The sequence below is a fragment of the Ictidomys tridecemlineatus genome, chromosome 7 (genome assembly GCF_052094955.1).
Source record: "Ictidomys tridecemlineatus isolate mIctTri1 chromosome 7, mIctTri1.hap1, whole genome shotgun sequence".
NCBI classification, from domain to species: domain Eukaryota; kingdom Metazoa; phylum Chordata; class Mammalia; order Rodentia; family Sciuridae; genus Ictidomys; species Ictidomys tridecemlineatus.
In genome coordinates, this window is record NC_135483.1 from 63,063,272 (window position 1) to 63,083,854 (window position 20,583).

The 20,583-nt window shown below is 38.9% G+C and overlaps 1 protein-coding gene across 1 annotated transcript in view; it reads left to right on the forward strand.

Annotated features, from left to right (window-relative positions):
- Clvs1 (clavesin 1) overlaps positions 1-20,583 on the forward strand; it is a 194,250-nt gene that overhangs the window by 148,407 nt on the left and 25,260 nt on the right. Inside the window, exons 4-5 of the mRNA XM_005322974.4 lie at positions 9,056-9,166; positions 12,747-12,982. Of these exons, the coding sequence (XP_005323031.1) occupies positions 9,056-9,166; positions 12,747-12,982 (347 nt within the window). The remainder of the gene's footprint in view (positions 1-9,055; positions 9,167-12,746; positions 12,983-20,583) is intronic.

Consider the following 20,583-nt stretch of genomic DNA (forward strand, 5'->3'; position numbering starts at 1 on the left):
AAATTCTATGATTTTGTCGTTCCTTAATGCAGAGTAATACTCCATTGTGTATAAATGCCACATTTTTTTAATCCATTCATCTATTGAAGGGCATCTAGGCTGATTCCATAATCTTGCTATAGTGAATTGTGCTGCTATGAACATCGTTGTAGCAGTGTCTCTGTAACATGCTCTTATTAGGTCTTTAGGGAATAGACCGAGAAGGGGAATAGCTGGGTCAAATGGTGGTTCCATTCCCAGCTTTCCAAGAAATCTCCATACTGCTTTCCAAATTGGCTGTACCAATTTGCAGTCCCACCAGCAATGAACAAGAGTGCCCTTTTCCCCGCATCCTCTCCAGCACTTATTGTTGTTTGACTTCCTAATGGCTGCCAATCTTACTGGAGTGAGGTGGTATCTTAGGGTAGTTTTGATTTGCATTTCTCTAACTGCTAGCGATGGTGAGCATTTTTTCATGTACTTATTGATTATTTGGGTATCAGCTCTATAAATGAATTGGGATGCGTTCCTTCTATTTTTTTTCTGGAAGAGATCATGTAAAATTGATGGTAATTCCTTAAGAGCTCAGCAAATTCTGAGCCTGAGAATTTATTTGTGCTTTTTAAAATTGGAAAAAGAGTTTTCCTACTAATTAAAGGGCTACTCAAGTGTTCTACTTCATGCTAAATGAGTTGTGATAGCAAGTGATCCATTTCCTGCAGGTTGTCGGCTGGATGGATGCCCAGCTGTAGGAGTATTGACTATCCTTCCAAAGTCTGTAGTGATAGCCACTGTTTTGTTCCTGATTTGTGGCATTTTCTTTTTTGTTAGTCTTCCTAGAGGTTGGCTAGTATTAGTAACCTTTTCAAAGAATCTGCTTTTTGTTTCTTTGATTTTCTTTATTACCTCTATTTTAAACCTCACTGATTTCTGTTTATTATTTCCTTTCTTCTGCTCACTTAGGTTTTATTTTGTTCTCTAAATTTTGAATATTGGAGTGGGAGCTTAGATGATTGATTCAAGATCTTTCTCCTTAAACATTTATTTACTGCTACATATTTCCCTGTCAGTCCTGATTTAACTGTGTCCCATGGATTCTGATGTGTTTGTTTTATAATCATTTCCATGTATTTTTAAATTTACCTTGAGACTTCTTCTTTGACCCATCCTTCAATTGTTTAGGATTGTGCTGTTTAGTTAAGGTTTCTTGATTACCTTTCTGTTTATTTCTAGATTGATTCCATTATGGACTGAGAATGCACTTTGTGTGACTATATTTTTGTTCAGATTTTTATGGCCTAGTTTGATGTATGTTCCTAGGGCATTCAAATAGAAAACATGTTCTGTAGTTGTTGCATGGAATATTTTATAAACATCAATTAGATACTGTTGATTAATAGTGCTGATGAGTTCTATTATTTCTTTGCTTATTTTCTTCCTAAAAGTCTCTCTCAGTTGTTAAGGGAGGGATATTGAAGTCTCCAACAATAATTATGGATTTGTCTATTCTCTTTGTAGGTCTTTCTGTTTTTGCTTATATGTTTTAATCCTATATAGTTATATTTAAAATTAATTCCTTTTAAACAGCATACAAAGTAGGTCATGCTTTCTAATCCACTCTGCTAATCTCTGTATATAATTTGTATTTTTAGATTATTTATACTTACTCATCATGTAACAACTTAAGCATGACATATTATTTTCCTATTTATTTCTATGTTTTGCATTTCTCCACTTTCTCTTTCCTGCCTTCCGCTGGGTGACTTTCAATTCTTCTTAGTATTCCATTTTATTTGTAGAATTATTAACTACATAACTTTGTTAGATTTTTAGTGCTTTCTTTATGTCTTACATTGCACCTGCCCAATTTTTTACAGTATACATCAGCCTTTTATCACACCAAGTGAAGTATAGGAACCATACCTCACTTTACCTCCATTTTCTCTCCTCAATGTATAATATAATTGTCTTAAACATTTCTTCCAAATATGTTTTGAACCATTTTAGAGTGTCTTAATTTTTGCTTCCAAAAAAATAGAATTTCAAAGATAATTTGTAAAACTCAAGAGAAAAAGAAAAATATAGTACCTATCTATATTTTTGCTTACTGTGTACTTTTTCTTCCCTGTGACCTAAGATTCCTTTTGCTATTTCCTTTATATTTAAGAGAATTCCCTTAAGCTAAACTATACTTTTAAGGTAGATATTCTGGAAATGAATTGATTTAGTTTTCCTCCATGTGAGAATTTCTTGTTTCCCCTTCATCCCTGAGAGATATTTTTACTGGGTATAAAATTGGGGGGGTTGATGGTTCTTCTCTTTTAGCCCATGAAAAATAATGTGCTACATCATTCTGGCTTCCATGGTTTCTAATGATAAATCAGTTACTATTCTTTTTGTTTTTCCCCTGTGGGCAAATACAGTATTAGCTAGCTTTAATATTTTTGCCTATAGTTTTAAGAAATATAATTGTGATGTGTCTTTGCATCAAAAAAAAATCTGTTTCTTGTTAAACTTGGAAGTTTTCAACCATTATTTCTTTTCATGGTTTTTCAAGCCCTGCCCTCTTTATTATCTCATTTCATGACTCTGATGATGTAAATGTAAAATTTTTTGTTATAGGCCCACAAGTCTCTTGATACTATGTTCATTTTTTTTTAAAGTCTACTTTCTCTCTGTTGTTCAGGTTGGGTAATTTCCATGTATCTATTTTCTAGTTCATACATTCTTTCTTCTGTCCCTTCCATTATGCTTTTGTGCCCTTCCTGTGAGCATCATTTAGTTATTTGATAATTGCATTTTTTTAATTCAAAATTTCCATGTGATTCTTCTTTCTCTTTGATATCTTTGCTAAACTTTCTATTTCTTTGCTGAAACATTCTATTGTTTTCACTGTGTCAAGTGTGTTTATAGTTTCTGCTGAGGCATTCTTATAAGTAATTTCAAGATCATTTTATGTAGTTCTCACATATCTATCACTTGGTGTTGGCTTCCATGATTGTTATTATTTTGTTGTTGCTGTTCAGCTTGAGACCTTTTTGATTCTTTATATGAAAGGTAATTTTTTATTTTAGTCTAAATATTTCTGTGTGGTGTTCTGAAGTTATGGATTTATGTAAACATCTTGTTCTAGCTGGCCTTTCTTAACACCATTCATGAGGGAAAGCAGGTTGTGCTGCCTTGTGATTACCAAGTGACAATAGAGTCCATGTTCTTGACTCAGTCTCTTTTGATACCCAAGGAGAAGCTGGACTAGGGTGGCATCTCTCTTTCCCCACATGGTTTCCACTGTCACTGAAGTGGTGGTGGCCTCAACATCAGTGGAAAACGGTCAAAGTTTTGACCCTTCTCTCTCTGGCACCATCCTAGTGGGGAATGTAAAGGGGTACTCTATTGACATGGAAATTAGGAGGGATCCTGGCTCCCCACATGGTCTCCATTGACACTGTAAGGGTGGAGGAAGGGGTCATTATTGGCCATCAAGGATGAAGTTTTGGATCTCTATTGGAACTTTTATAGTATTGTCCTAGCAAGGATATTACTCACCTAGTTATAACCTGACGAGCATGAGAGTCCAGGCTGCCACTCAGGCTTTGGTAGCGAGGTGATGAAGGAAACATTGTTTTCTGCAGTGTTTGAATATAATAGAAAAACTATTTTCTAAAATTTGTCTATCTTGCTAGGCTAGGCTTCTTCTTACCAGTCCCTTTTATTATAGAGTAGCCTTTTTGGCAGGTTTGTTTTTGCTTTGTTTCCCCATTGCTACCTGTTCTATACCACATGTGGTATATGTGGAACAAAGAAAAGAATATCCAGGTGTTTGCCACCCTGTCCTTCATGGGGTCCTGAGGTCCCTAGCTGTTCTTTCTTCTAATCTCCCTCTTCAGAGTTCTCTGATGCTTATTTTATGTACAATGTCCAATGCTTAGTCTTGAGGCTTAGCTAGAGAAGTGAGGAGAACTAAGTCCACTTCATCTTTGCAGAAGCAGAAATTTGATGACAATTGCATAATAAGGTATTGAAATATAATCCAGGGATCTTCAGCTACTATTGTTATGTGTGGAAGTCCTTCATTAGAGTAGAAGAATTCTGAGATGGTCCTTTCAGGGGACACATTGTTGCTGAAGCATGACTTCCTGTTTTTATTCCATAGGCTTATGTGAAAGAGTCATATGTTTTAAGTTTAAAAAAAATACATCAGGAGAAGAAAATAGTGTAGTCTTAAAAGAGAAGTCTGTAAATTGGGTGAAGTTGGTCTATACCACTGGGGCGTAAGCATCTCACAACCTTTCTTGTAACGTGGAGTTTGAGACTGAATTGCACAGAATTATGAATCAGAGTAAGGTATTAAGCATCTAAAAATTCTTCCTTATCTAATATTTAATGGGTTCCTCAAAATATTTTACCTTGATATCACCAATCAACTTTACCTTGATATCACCATAAAAGGAAAATCTACTGACCTCAGCAGTGTAGGGCATGGGTAACAATCAGGTTAGAGTAGACAAAAAAGGGGATTAAAATCTTGGAGGGCTCTGGTAAGTGGCAGTTTCTGGCAAGTATAGTTTAGACAATATAACCCAGTGTTTGACATGTGTCATGGTTTGGATATTAGGTGTTCCTCAAAAGCTCAAGTGTGAGACAATGCAAGAAGGTTCAGAGGAGAAATGATTGGGTTGTAAATGTCTTACCCAATCAATGATTTAATCCCCTGATAGGGATTAACTGTATAGTAACTGAAGTGGAAGGGTATGGCTGGAGAAGGTGGAAATTGGGGCGTGGCCTTGTGTATATATTTGTATCTGGAGAGTGGAGTTTCTCTCTCTCTTTGCTTCCTGATGTGAGCTGTTTCCCTCTGCCACACTCTCCCGCTGTGATGTTCAGCCTCACCTCAAGACCCTAGGAATGGAGCCGGCCTTCTATGGACTAAGACCTCTGAACTGTAAGCCCTCAATTAACTTTTCCTCCTTACAGTTGTTCTGGTCAGAACCTTTAGTCATAGCAGCAAAAAAAGTTAACTTAAACAACGTGTAACAGACACTCATAAATATGTGCTGAATTGAAGAAGTGCTAAGTGTGAACTAATTCTCTAGGGTAGAATTAAAGACCTTAAATAAAGCATTATAAAATCATAAAGTTCTGTTTTACCCAGTACTCTGTCAAATCAATACTTGTGTTATTCCAGTTCTCATAGTCAGTCTTCTGTTGCTATGACACAATACTACAGACTGGGTAGCTGTCAAAAAAGGAAGTTTATTTTGGCTCATGGTTTTGGTCCAAGGTTGAAGGGTCACCTCTGATGATGGCCTTTCTTGCTGGTAGAGACAAAGTTGTACAAGCCAACAGATGGAGCAAGTATGTGTGTATATCCTCTGGTCTCTCTATTCTTATAAAAGAACCAGTATTCAATCAGGGGTACGCCACCCAAAATTTATCTAATCCTACTTATTGCCTTAGGGTCCCATCTCTAAACACCAGAGTTGGATTAAGTTTCCACCCTCTTGATACCTCACAATGGGGATTAAGTTTCAACATGAGTTTTGGAGGGGATACACCATATTCAAAAAATAACAGTACTCTATCAATAGCATCACATCAGGCATATTTTAGGCTGTCAATCAATTAGTTATTAAGTCCAAGTGCTAAAAAAAATATGGCTCCATCTAGAAAGGGTTTAAAAGGAAGTTTTAGAAGAGTCTGAGTTCTTTTTTTAGTGTGATTCATCCAAATTTTTGGATCTCATTTTACTGGGCACATGATATTTCCACTTCCTGACTCCCTGAAAGTCAGGCATGCATTTGGCCTATGAAATGTGACATGTCACTGGGAAGAATATCATTCTGAGGTTCTACTTTAAGAGCCAAAGTCTGACCTTTCTATGCAGTGTCCTTGAGCGGTGTCTAGAAGCACTGCTCTGGCTGGGGGCGGCTGCATCCCTGGCTGAGGGCAACTCAAGCAGGACAGAACATTTAATGTGAGACAGAAATCAATCTTCATAGTTTTAAACTACAGTAAAGCAGGGGTTGTTTATTAAGAAAGCATTATATAGCCTATTCTGAATGATAGAAAATAGTAAGTGAGCCTATCATCCCATTGAATTGGGAGGCTGAGGCAAGAGAATCACAAGTTCAAGGCCAGTCTCAGCATCTTAATGGGATCCTGCCTCAAAATAAAAATTTTTAAAAAGGCTGGGCATGTAGTTCCATGATAAAGCACCACCGGGTTCTATTGTCAGTACCACACCCACAAAAGAGTGTGTCTTCAACAGTGAGATTATAGTGATTTTTTTTCTTCCTGATGCCTTCACTTTCTAATTTCTTTAGTAATAATTTTTATCTGTTTTTGACTTTTCTAGAATGTGTATAACTTTCATAGTAAGGAAGCAAAATTAATTTAAAATAAACTGGAGATGTAGATACATTTTATGAATTGAACATGTTTATAATTTGGAACAACATCATATTGTTATTGCTAAATGTATAAAAAGTACAGAATTTTTATAATTTTCTTGAACTTAGGGTATGTTTAGGTACATATTTTTAGTCTCCAAGAACTCTAAAAAACAGTGCTGTCCTGTCATTGAATCAAAGCCTATCTTGACAGAGTCTGCTCCTCACTAACAAATACTCCTCCATGAAGGTGGTGGGCTTGAGTTTGATGGTCCTTGGATAACTTGTGTGACTGATAACTTCCACTTTATCTGCAGTTTGATAATGTGACCAGGTAAAGACAACCAACAATTGTGGGCATTGACCATAAAAGGGTTGTGCTTGCTAACTTTCTCTTCTCTTCCCTACAACACACACACACACACACACACACACACACACACACACACGCACATGCATACACACACATAATAAAACACATACAAAATTATTATTAATAACATTGCCAGGCTCATTCAGGAATACCCAGAACATTTGTACATTGCCCTATTAGACAGGAGGACCTTTTATTTGATTTTTATAGAAGGATCCTGAAGAAAAATAATCCTATTTTTTACTCTTGCCCAAGCCCAGAACTAAACAGGTTTACACATGTCTGTCAGCACATATTTACCAACTGACTTGAATGAGGGCAGTAAGAGCCCAAAACTTCTTTCTTTGGCCAGGGTCAACCTAGCCAGAACTTACATAGTCTCTGACCTATAAATTTTTTTCAGTCTCCCCTGACACAAATAGAAGATGGTTTTTGATATCTTTGAGGTTTCAAAAACTAAAACTAAGTGTCTCTTGGAATTTTTTAAAAGACTAATAGTTTCTTAGTAATTTTTGTTTACTTTCTCTTGAGTATTATTTAGACTTTTCTTTGACTTTAATAACCTAGAAATGTAGAGTACAATAGCCTATCAGTAGAAATAAAAAACACCTCTTATTGATATTATTTTAAAAGATAGTAAATACTTGGCTTTATAAATAAATGCTTTATTCTTATTCTTCTAGAGCCCCTCAGAACTCATATTTATTTTGTGAAATAATGCATTATATTTTTGAAGAAGACCTTCAAAAAAGCCAGAAAGAGCAAGACTCGCATATAGCACTTATTGCAAAGGACTAACTTTTGGAAATAGCCTCTCTCTTTAAGGAATCAAACATTTTTTTGTTTTTACATCATGAATTGTACATTTAAAAAAATACAACATTACTAAGAATTTTTATACTTCTTAAATTTGATTTGGATTAGTAAGAGATTATGACAAATGCACACATTAGTGTAAATGATCGCTCTAACTTAGTAATTTCATGGTTTCATTAAGTTTTTAAAAGTATGATAGATGAAACAAAAACAAAATTACCATGAAAAACAAGGACCGTTTACTGAAATTGTCTCATTTAGCCTTTGAAATATTTCTTTTCCACATTGTAAAATGTCTAGATAGAGGCAAAAAATATTTTTAAATTTTTCAAACGTCAACCCTTAAGCACAGTTCCATGTACAAATGTTAGAAACTAGGTCTTGGTGTGGAAGATGCCTAGGGATCCTGTAAAACTCAAAGAGTTCTGAAAAAAAAAGTTAATGACCCTCTTTCCTTGTTACTAAAAAAGACCCAGGCAAGGCATTTCATACACCCACAGGGAGCAGCTCCCTGCCTGAACTGTTATTTCCTTCTGCTTTCATCTTACCTTGTAACACTTTACAGAGATATTTGTTGCACTGAAACTGATTGACAGCAAACTCAGCAACTCAAATAGCATTTAGAGTTCCTACTTTTAAAATTCAATTAGCCAAGATAAACCAAATCTGCTGAAAGCTTTCATGAGGACCTGATCTCCCAGGACTAATACAGACTTCATGGTCAAGGTCCTTTGTCCTGTGCATCTAATTAGCTCCAGAGCAGTTTCTCAGCTTTTAAATCATAAACTCATGCCCTGCTCTGTACTCCAAATTTGGAACCACTTTGCTCTTATTTTGATCTGATATTTATAAATATGTTGCTCTAAAAAAAATGTGCCTATGGCTCAGTTAGGGGGATCAGCTAGCCCCTCAATCAACAAGTATCTTCTCCCTTGGGATCTGCCATGACCCCAGGATGGAGGAAGGAGATAGCACTGTCACCTGTGCAGACTTTGACAGTGAGTTTTGTTAGACTTTGGTCAATTCAAATAGCCTCATCTCCCCAGATCCTTAGAATCCTTTTTCTGCCCCTTCCCACACACGGCACTCCATCACCAGGACATTCAGCTATTATGGAGAGAGTGGGAGGAAGAGAGCAGAGAGGAAAGACCCCTGCTTAGAGCCCCTGGAGCTAAGACTTGATCGCCTAATGCAGAATCAACTCCCCTCAGCACCCAGGCCACACAAGCTCAGTGCCAGGCAGGGGGTCATATAATTGCAATGTGGAAAAGATGAACTGGCATCTGTACCCCATTTTCAAGTCATGGCATCAAAATGGGAGGAGGAAGGCCAGAAAAATAGAGGAAACTGAATCAGCTGGGAGGCTTGGCGGGTTCTCATTGTTTCTCCACCAGGAAGCTAGAGCTTCAACCCGATAGTCTTCAGGGTTGCAGGGCCACTGATTTCCTTCCAACCTGGAGTGCTTATTAATGGACCTGCATTTCTCTTTCCTTCCCAGGACAGCTTTCCTGCCCGCTTCGGAGGAGTCCATTTTGTCAACCAGCCCTGGTACATTCACGCCCTGTACACGCTCATCAAGCCATTCCTTAAAGACAAGACCAGGAAACGGGTAATAAGAACGAACTGCGTCACAGAAATGCCAAATTCCCTGGGAATACCAAGGATAATTACGGTGCTCCCCTCCCCCATCGTGTTCCCCTGGGCTTATCTTCCACCTAAGGTTTTTCTGCAACCCCTGAGCATTTGAGCCTCAGCTGGAGTTTGCAAATGGCCTAGATACAATCAATAATTCAGTAGAAGTGGGCTATTTTCGGAGTCCCAGTGACAAACCAAAGGAAACTTTGAAGGCATGCAAATGCCAGATGCCCATTTAACAATAAATGTAGATGGGAGATACTGGGTCCAGCTGCTTCCTGTTTAAGAAATATTTTAATAGTTAGCCTTTTATCCTGTAAATGTATTATCACTATGGAGAATATTTGTAATCTGTTTTTTTGTCTTGTGGCTCTTGGGTGGTAGGTGATTGTCCTGTGCATCATCTATAGGGTTGGAAAAGCATTCTTCATAAGAAATAAGAATGCTTTTAGAAAGAAGGCTTTTAAAATCTTCATTATCAGGTGACATTTAGGGAGTTGGTCTCTCCCATTAGAGCTGGGCTTTTGTGGCACTTGGATTAGCTGAGTGAGAATTTTTTTTTTTTTTTTTTTTTTTACTATTCTGAATCTCAGTTTCCTTTTTCATGAAGAGAGGAAACTAACACCTACATCAGCGTTGTTGGGAGTCACTTAATGAGCCAGTGTCTGAGATTTTGTGCCCTAATGCATTCCTGTAGCAGACACTGAGTGACGTTTTACCATTTATTTCTTTTTTTCTACTCCCTCCCCAGATTTGCTGAGGGATGCTTTAAAAATAAAATAGTATATATTGAAGGTGTGTGATGTGAAGATTAACATATGTACACATGATCACCACAATCGAACTAATTAACACAGGCATGCCCACACAATTATGTTTTTATTTTATTTTTCTTTTTGGTGTAGGGAACTCCATTAGCCAATTTCAAGTACACAGTGCAGTGTTATTAACGGTAGCCACTGCATTGTATATTAGATCCCCACAATTTATCCATCAGTTTAATTGAACCTCTGTAGCCGTTCACCATCGTCTTTCCTCCTCTACCCTCAGACCCTGGCAACCACCTTTCCACTCTCTGCTTCTGTGAGCTCATTTGTTTTCAGATTTTACGAATAAGTGAGATCATGCAATATTTATCTTTCAGCACCTGGCTTAATTCACTCAACATAACATACTCGAGGTTCATCTGTTATCAAAAATGGCAGGAACATCTTTTTAAAGGCCAAATAATATATTCCATTCTCTCTCTCTCTCTCTGTGTGTGTGTGTGTGAGATTATATATATATATATATATATATAGAGAGAGAGAGAGAGAGAGAGAGAGAGAAGCAGAGACACAGACACAGAGAGAGAATGTGTGAAAGTGTATACCATATTTTCTTTGCTCATCTGTTTGCAGACACTTGGGGTTTCCATATCTTGGCTATTGTAAATAAGGCTGCAGTGTTTCCTTTTAGGCTTTCTGATTTCAGCTGCCTCCTGGTCAGAAGCTCCACTCACCAAGGGAGTTTGGCCAGGGTCATTCTTACAACACTTCTCTATACCCCTATGCCCAGGAGACACAGCACTGGGGAGAGCTTCAGGAAGGAATGATGTGAGGTTCCTCTCTTATACACCACAGGGCTCCTAATTCCCCCAGACTGTGGATACTTTTAAGTCCTTGGGGAACATGGCAGTAGAATACAGGAAGGATAATTTCCCTGTCTTCAGACCAATACGGCACTGGGAACCAGAACTCACCAAAATCAGGAGGCGACATTCTGAGATAGTTTGCAGTCTGTCTGGGGTTCTGGAGAGGGCTAAGAAAGCAAGAGTCCTGTGCTATTGTTTCCAGTATGGCTTCAGGCTCCCTGGTGTCTTCCTCTTCAACCCTGGATGAGGCCAGTGGGAATTTCTCCTCCCATGATAGACACTTGCTGCTCTGCCAGTGAAGGAACTTTCTGGAGCTTTGGGCACAAGATACAGTGTGTTAGGTCAGGGCCCAGCCTATGACTGTGTGTTTCTCTATCCCACAGGACTCTCAGACAGGAGAGCCATATTCAACAGCACTTCTCATTCTTTAAAAAAACTGGATGTGTTGAGTGTGTGTGTACAAATGTTGACTTTAAGTGCCAGGGACAGTATTTAAGTTTAGTATCCTTCAAATACTACGGCACTATCTAAGGAGCTTTTTAAAAACCAGAATAATTAAATTACATCAAAAGAAATAAATCTTAGAATTCATTAATCCCCAACTGCAGGGTCAGAAAATGTACATTATTTTTTGAAGTACTACAGTATTTTGAAGAATTTAGCACTTGGCTTCTTTTCTCCCTTATCTTTAAATGATGCCATTACATAATAAATTAAAATGAATACAGTAGCAAATACTTATTACTGAGGTCCTGAATTTAAGTAGTTTTAAAATCACATTTAAATTTTATTATAGCTAATCGTGGTATGTGTGTTTATTTATGTATATGTATGTGTATATCGTTGGTGGCTTTATATTTATATGTGACTTATTTATTACATATAATTAATTATTTGTAGCTCAACATGTTACACATAATTATTTCATGCCTGCCAACACCATCACAGATGCACTTTAAATCACCTTTTAGAATCAATTTCTAAATTGTTGTCAATGTTAATTATGTGCTTGTGGATCATGCATTTTATGGATTGGTCTGAAAAAAACTTATGATTTGGGGCCATTTTATTTGTTCCCATTTGATGATTTTCTAACATTGTTTGTTCAAAAGAATTGTTTAGGTATGAGGCCCCAATATAAACAATTGTTCAGCAGAATTGTTTAGGTATGAGGCCCCAATATAAACCAAACAGAAAATGTCTGCAAAAAAAAAAAAATCTCACAATATTTTCTCAGGCCACAGTTTTTAATTCCATTGACTAAATATGGATTGAGCTTCTACCTTCTGTTCTAACCACACCCTAGGAGCTAAGAGCATGGTAACGAAGGTAAAATAACATATCTTTTTACCCAGGTATTCTCTCCCCAAGAAGCAAGATTTAGACGAACACATTGGATATAATATATTATATATATATATATATATATATATATATATATATATATATATATATATATATATATATATATATGTCAATAGAGATTGAAGACCTCATTGGAGGACAGGCCGGAGAACCAGGATGGGCAGAATTAGGAAGAGGCTGAGAAGGATGGGCAGGACCAGGGGAGATACTGAGGGCCAGAGGGCCCAGCTGGGAGAACAGCAGTCTGGGGATGCATGTGAGGCATGGACGGGGTTTTGGATGGTCTACATCAGTATCCTGTATGTGAAAACGTGAGCCATGGCCAAATAATACCCAATCTGTTCATAAACTTCATTTTTGTGACTATTAATTCAGACCCTTTTCTGAGCCATAAATTAACATCTCACGATGACTAAGCTACAGCACTAAAATGCATGCCTCTTTAAACACCATCATCGCCAACAGTGCATCCAATTTGTCACTGCTAAAATGTGCATTAGATTAAAGACTTGGTCATATTTCAGATTTTTTTTAATGGATTTTTTTTTCTTTTCAGATTTTCCTGCATGGAAATAATTTAAATAGCCTTCACCAGCTAATCCACCCGGAGTTTTTGCCCTCTGAATTTGGAGGAACTCTGCCTCCTTATGACATGGGAACTTGGGCTCGGACATTACTCGGTCCTGACTACAGCGATGAAAATGACTATACTCACACTTCCTATAATGCCATGCATGTCAAACACACATCCTCCAACCTAGAGAGAGAATGCTCGCCCAAACCCATGAAAAGGTAAGGCCCGTGGTGTCGAAGATTTGCAGTCAGAGGTCAGTGGGATTTTTTGATTTAGTCCTATTGTGGATTGAGTAATGGAAGACTTCATGGGCATGGGATTGAATAAAATAAATTGCAGTACATTCTTGGCTGATTTTACTGGAATTGAAAGCAAATGGGGCTTGACTGGCCCCAGAAATACAGTTGTCCCCGTTGTATTAAAGGAACAGTTCAAGGCTAGGACCTTGCTCATGTCCCGATTACAGCCCGGGCCTCTCTCGGGAGTTTGTTAATACACACAGATGAAATGGTGGGCCTCTGAGATGGCAAAGCAACCTGCTAGTAAATGTTCCTATCATTTATTCAGTTGAAACCAAACAAGCATTTACGAGGCTTCAGCACAGATTAGGGACCAGGGGCATAAACATGAATAAATTCCCAAAGAACAGAGAGGTGTGCCTCTAGAAAATCTTGCAAGTAAGAATATTTGGAACACATTTATACAGTGTTTGGCAATTGAGCTGGACTCTGAAGATTGGCAATGCTGGTATAATAAGGGGAACTGGCAAGCCAAGCAGAGGGGCAGACAGAAGCATGGAAGGTCAGATGGTCTTGTGTGGCAAACAGGTGTGGGAGAGTTGGGGATGGGTGGGGACATGGAGGAGAGGTCCAAAGGGATTTGGTTCCAGGTGGTGAAGTGTGTTCCATTCGGGACAGTGCCAGAGAAGAGGGTTGCTGCTGCTTCTTTTTTTTTCTTCTTTTTCTTCTTTTTTCCTTTGAAGAGCAGGAAATAGAACCCAGGGACTCATGCATGCTGATTAAGTGCTCTACTCCTGAGCTATACCGGCAGCCTGAAGATTGATTTTTAAATTTATATGAAAAAATACGAGGACTCTCTCATTGTAAACTAAAATGCAATTCCAAAACTAAACCCCAGTTTTTCCCTTAAGATGATTATCAGGCTGGGGTGGACCCTTCCTTATTGTTCTTCATACATTACATTATCTGTGCACATCCCTACAAATAAATTATCTAGTAATGAGGATTAGTGCGCTAGAACTGTCATAATAAAGTGCCACAGAGAGGGTGGCTTAAACAGCCAAAATTTATCTTCTCGCAGTTCTAGAAGTTACAAGTGCAAGGTGTTTATTTCTCTGAGGTCTCTCTCCTTGGCTTGCAGAGGGCCGTATTCTTCAGTGTCTTTGTGTGGTTTTCCTTCTGTGCACATCTGTGTCTTCATCTATTCTTCTTAGAAGGACATCAGTCATATTGGATTAGGACACACCCTACTGACTTCATTTTACCTTAATCACCTCTTTAAAGCTGCTACCTCCAAATATAGTTATAATCTAAGGGACTGGGGGTTTAGGACTTCAACATAAGAATCTAGCAGGGAGTAGGAAGAACATAATTTAGCCCATGGCATTGTTATCTAACACCTTGGCATGTCAGTACGTCTGGACTTAGCTCATACTTTTATGGTGCACAGAATTCTAGAATATCGATATGCCAGTTTAGCCATTTTCTGATTGGTGGAAATTTAGGTTGCTTTTGAGTTTTGTTCTCTGTTTCAAATAAGTCTCAATAAATAACCTTGTTATTTCTCCTCATTTTCCTAGGAAGGTCTTCTGGGTAGATTCAGAGCCCTGCATTTGCTGGGTCAGAGGCTGTGTGCATTTTGAGTTGTTAGTCCTCACTACCCAGAGACATCTGATCAACCTCTCACCGGCAATGTGTGAGAATCTTCCTTTCCCCAGGCCTTCCCAAAGTACTAGATATCACCAGATTTCAATTTTAATCAGAATCCTGGTGGTTGGAAAATGCCACATCACTTTTGTTTTCATCTCTATGTCCTCACCAGACATAGTTAAGCAGAGACATGACATAATCAGGTCTGCATTTTCTAAGAATTATTTTCTAAGATTAGCAGGGAGATAGTTTGTGGACCAGGAACTATCACAGTTGTTGGAAGCTTCCAAACCTTTTGGAAGCTCAGATGGTTAGAAGTCTAGACCTAACTCAAGCAGAGGAGTACTCACCCCATTATAGCGAAGTTGGCACAGGGCGGAGGACAAGCATCCATCTTGAAGTGGCCTTAGGATAACCGTGTCTATCCATACCTTGCCCCAAAGTAGAGCATCCAGGATGAGGATCTCTGTCTTGTCTAGCTGTGAATATCATACAAATATTATACTCAAGTATGTGACAGGCTCTCTATTAGGATGGGAGGGATCTGGAAATTCATGCACAAACATTCTCAGTGAACTGTCGGTTGCAGTGGCTGAGAGTTTGATTGTGACATTGTCCATTCCCAGTCCTAACCTGTTCTCATTCCAGATGACAGAATAATGGAAACAACTCACTGTTCTGAGCCCTTTAACCTTCAATAACTCTTAATCCTCACCACAAGGTACTATTATTATTCCCATTTCACACACTAGAAAACAGACTCAGAAATGTTACCCACCTATGCAAGGTCACACAGCAAGTAAATGACCAAGCTGGGATTCAGACTTTCACAAGCTGGCTCTGGGCTCTGGGTTCATGTCCACTCTAAGATAAAGCATGTTGCCTGGTCTTCCATGTACTTTCTATTGTTTCTCCCCCAACCTCCATTGCTAGGGAAAGTGACACCCCACAGATCCTGTCCCCATATATCTCTAGAGATGTTTGCACAAGACTATTATATTTTCATGTGTGTTTGAACTTCCAAAGTCAAGTGGCCTACAATAGGAATTTGACATTCTTTCCACAGGGTCTAGTCACAGCACTACTTCTTTTTGAGCGACCGTACCTGTCCTGACTTCAAATTCTACCTTTGATTTGATGTTGAGGGTCAAAGGAAGTGACAGCTTTCATTATCAGGTCATGAATTATGGAGGGAGAAGGCATTGTCCAACTTCTATTCACTTTACCCCTTCCCAAGAAAGGACTAAAGTGAATAGAACTCAGTGTCTAATACATAGTGTCTAATACATGAAGCAGACACCTGTACATGCTTGTTAAATATGTGAATGAAAATGACGAGTGAAAGCTGTTACCTCCAAAGCACATCCTTGGTACAATCGACCAATTGCTTCAACGAGTTGTTCTCATGTAGGACAGGGGCTGGGCACCGGAGGAACTTTTAGGAAGCAGGTTTATTTAAACTATTGTGGTTCAGAAGTGCTAAAGCCTAAAAATCTCTGGACCTAGAGTCTGGAAATGCTTTGAACTTTATACCCAGCAGGTGGGAACTTAACGGTTACTCTTTGTCCCACATTCTTAGGCTAGAAAGAGGTTTTACAAGTTTTTACCAAGAAAACAGAGATAGTACCTTTTGTACAGCAACAAGCTTGAGATAGACTCTGTCATATCTTTTGTATGCAAACCTGGCATTTCCAAGAAAGGGAAAGCTTCAAGCCACAAGGCTCTCTTCAGAAATCCTGCTGACAAGGAACCGAATTATGGGGATGGGAGGGTCCCTGGAGAAGTTGAATTATTACACTTACGTTTGGGGTTCTCTTAGGTGGTGGCGGAGTGCCTGATCTGCTTCAGTTCTGCTTCCAGGGGGAAAGGGCTGGTTCCTGTTGTCTTTAACAAGATTCCAGTGGATTGTGCTTATGGGAGTGTTTGGCTAGCTTTTGTACCACTGTGACCAAAATACCCCACAAGAGCAACTTAGAGAAGGGCAAGTTTATTTGGGGCTTCTGATTTCAGAGATCGCAGTCCCCACATGGCCAACTTCATGGCTCTGGCCCACTGTGAGGCTGCACTTCAGGAGGAAGGGCTCAGTGGAGGAAGGCTGTTCAGTTCATCACCGGGTCAGGAAACAGAGCGAAAGAAGTAGAGAGGGAGCTGCAGAGAAGATATAGCCTTCAGGACATATCCCCAGTGACCCACCTGCTCCAGCCTCAGCAGACCTGCCTACAGTTACCACCGAGTCAGTCCATTCAGACTAGAATGTAGTGATTAGGTTATAGCCCTCCTCATGGAACATTTTCACCTCTGAATATTCCTGCATTAAGAGGAGTTTGGGGGTATACTTCATATTCAGACTGTAACAAGGAGCTTGTATTCTAGTAGGGAAGAGAAGACATCCACAAGTAACTATAGCAGGAACAGAGAGGAGAAGTGAGAACCTGCCACCATGTTCCAAGGAAGCATTGTTAATTTCAGCCAGGGAGACTCTCAGAGGAGATGTCATGAAGGAAGTTGTGGCTAGTCTGCGGTTTGGAGACAAGTGCATCCCTTTACATGTGGGACTCAAAATTCAAGACCACCTAACTAGAGAAGCTAGCAATTGTGTACACGTCTCCTTTCCGCCACCAGTGCTACAAGGGTGTCCTGTCCACTCCTGCTGCTCTTTGTGTTGCAACCTTAAACTCTCCTCTAGGGATTTCTGGCAGCCGCAGGAGATGAGCAGAGGCACCAGTGAAAAGGAATCTCCTCATCTATTGGTATGCATCTGCCATAAGGCTTCACACTGTAGGAGGAAGAGAACAGCCACCATTCAGAGCATCTTTCAGAGGCCCTTGAAACTCATGGGAATGTAGGAAAATTAAAAAGAGAATAGGGAAGAACTTTAAGGGAACTTCTCCTGGTTTTCCACCTGGTAGACTGTTCTGTTCCCCAGCATAGATTGTCAGGCAGCCTTGGTTTGCAGTGTCCAAGCATGGGGACAGGCAGTTTATGGGGTGAGATGTTCCCTGCTGCCTGGCCAAATTAGAAAGGGCCTCATTACTCTGAGCCAGGTGATGTTGAAACAGCACTGTGATTTCCAGTTAACACAGACTGCGTATCCTCCTAACTTCTGCCATAGTTCCCAGCATGCTTCAGATCCACTTGGAGTCAAATGGATTTTGTAGACTGTCCTTGGGTACTAATCACAAATGACTTCTGAGTTCCAAGTGGCTCTCTCAAACAATGCTTTTTGGTACACTTGTAGAATAAAATCCCAGATCCCTGTTACTCTCAGCAAATGAGTGGTTCTAATAAGCTCTCTCTCTCTCTCTCTCTCTCTCTCTCTCTCTCTCTCTCTCTCTCTCTCTCTGTCTCTCTTCAATAATTAAGGCTCAACCCTTAAGCAGAATTTTTTAAAAAATGTTAGTTTAGATGGAAATTTCTCTAAATAGGTTATTTCAATATCATTCTTCTCTTAAATCCAAAGACAACCAAGTGGGCTATTGAGTTATATGGCATTCTATACTTCAATATTAAATGAAGTGGAGTTCTGTATGTTTAATCTCCTGTTTCTATTTTTTATTTCTTTCATTTCCTTGCTCCTGGTCTATTGGTGGGTCTTTTGCTGGTCTTGCTGGTGAATGTGTGAAGCATCCCATTTCCTCCTATCTGATTCATTATTTGACTGTTTTAGACTTGAAGAATAGGTAGCCAAATGTATTAAAATTGTCCAATAGAGAACAGTAAGTAACCTTTATATCAGTTATAAATATGATGATTATTATTTTTGCAAAGAAGAGAGAACCTGAAATGAACTGCTTTAAATAAAAAGGAAATGTCTTATTTCACATAATGGGATGTCTCAAATTAAAGTGGCTGCAGAAGTGCTTTGCCAATGACTTAGTGATGACCACAAGAACCCAGGTTCTCTCTACTATGTCCAGCACGATTGGAGAATTCCAGGCAAGGCCTTTGCCTCTGTCTTACATGGGAAGGATGGCGCCCAAACAAAAGGAACACTTGTGGAATACGAAGGAGGAGAAGATGATTCTGGGTTGGGGAACAACAGTCCTGTTTCAGGCTTAGTAAAGCTCAAAACTTCCTTTCCATGAATTAGGTACATGATTTTTTTTTAAATCAGTATATAGATTTTGTGACATCTCCTTTAGTTATTAAGCAATGTTTTTAATTAGTTTCTGGCTATAGCCTTTATTACTGATAAAATAAATTAAAATGACTATAATATTATTAAAGACAAGGAAATAAAGAATATCTTTCTTGGTATGGTTACCAGAGTTTCTGGCCAGAGGGGGTCCTGACTTCAGGAAATCCCAACAGACCAGGTCTGACCACTCTTCCCCCAAATCAAATGGAAAATGTAATGGCAAAGTAGGAAAGGAATTTATTCAGTACAGCTCTACTGAAAAGACAAGGAGACATGTGTCCTCATCCTTATTCTCTGGGGCTGGCTAGAGTTCCCTGATTAAATAGAGAAGTGGGGCCAAAAGTGCACAAAGTTAAGAGGTCTTGCTCAAAGTTGTACATTGTCTGGGGATGACCATGGGGGGCCTTGTCATCAATATGAAAGTTGCTGCTGCCTGCTGGGTAGTTTTAACTCATCGCAATTTGTTGATCCATCTGAATTATTTTTCTTGGAATCCAAAATGAATGCAAGAGGGAATAATTCAGAGAAAAGGACAAGTCAGAAAGGCAAGATATTAGTTTAGGGTAATGATGGCTAGAGACTTCCAGGCACCTTGCCAGGGTTCTGAAACAGTATGTTCTAAAAGCTGGCAGAGGATGATCTGTTGATTGTGATGTCTTGTAAATCCCAGAAAGACCTTATTTATTCTTGGCAACTCCACCCTTGAAGGGATGGGATTACCAGTTTTAAATGAACATGTCTTAAATGATCAACATGACTACATGCAGAGTTGAAAAAGACTCTGGCCCAAAGTTTAAGGTAGAAAGGAGTCAAATACAAAATAAAGGTCAAGTTACCAAGCTTTTATCCCACTTTTAATGATGCATTTGACATCCAAGTCAGTGCTTTAAGCAAAAGCAACCTCAAACTTCCTATTACAGTATTTCTGGGCAAAAATAAAGGAAGGATTCTGAAAAACCAAGCTTTGTGCTGCCTCTGAACCTGTCATCAGGGAGAAAGTGCATCTGATTTTCCAGGGCTGGGGAGTGTGGTCATCCCAGTGAAGGGGTAGGGAACAATCCTCAACTAAATAGGATTAGTCCAGATATGGAGGAGTTGGTTTCCTTAATTAGGGATGGTGACTAGATTAAGTCCCCACTGTGTGAGAATGGCAGGTTGTTCCTCCAGGGCTTGAAGGGAAAGAAAACATATGTTTTGCTCCATCTTTTCATTGACCTTGAGTATGGTCCTCTCGATTGTACTGCTGAAGACAGCATTTATATACAGGATGAATATTATTTATAAAAATTTTACATAAAAATACATTTTATTATTCTCTTTATTATCAGAATTTATGAAATTTTAAATATAGTGGGAGTCACTTAAGTGTTATCAGAATTTCTACCACTACAGATCTCTTCTGTTGTCCCCAAATGATGTGTATATGATGTGTGTGTGTGTCTGTGTGTGCGCGCACACATGTATAAAAGTGTTGCCTAACAAGGATGTTGTATTCAAAGGTCATTAAGTAACCAGGAATTCTTGTTTCCATGATGTAATCATTATTATTTCACAAAATGATCATAAAGGTTTTAATTTCAATAAAAATAAAGTTCCTTAATACTAAAGATTCAGTGTCATAGCTGATACATGTGTTAGTTAGGTTTTTCTTTCTGTAACCAAAATACCTGACAAGAGCAACTTAGAGGAGGGAATGTTTATTTTGGCTCTTGATTTCAAAGATTTGGTCCATGATGGACCAACTCCATTGCTCTGGGTTCAAGTGGGACAGAACATCATGGCAGAAGGGTGT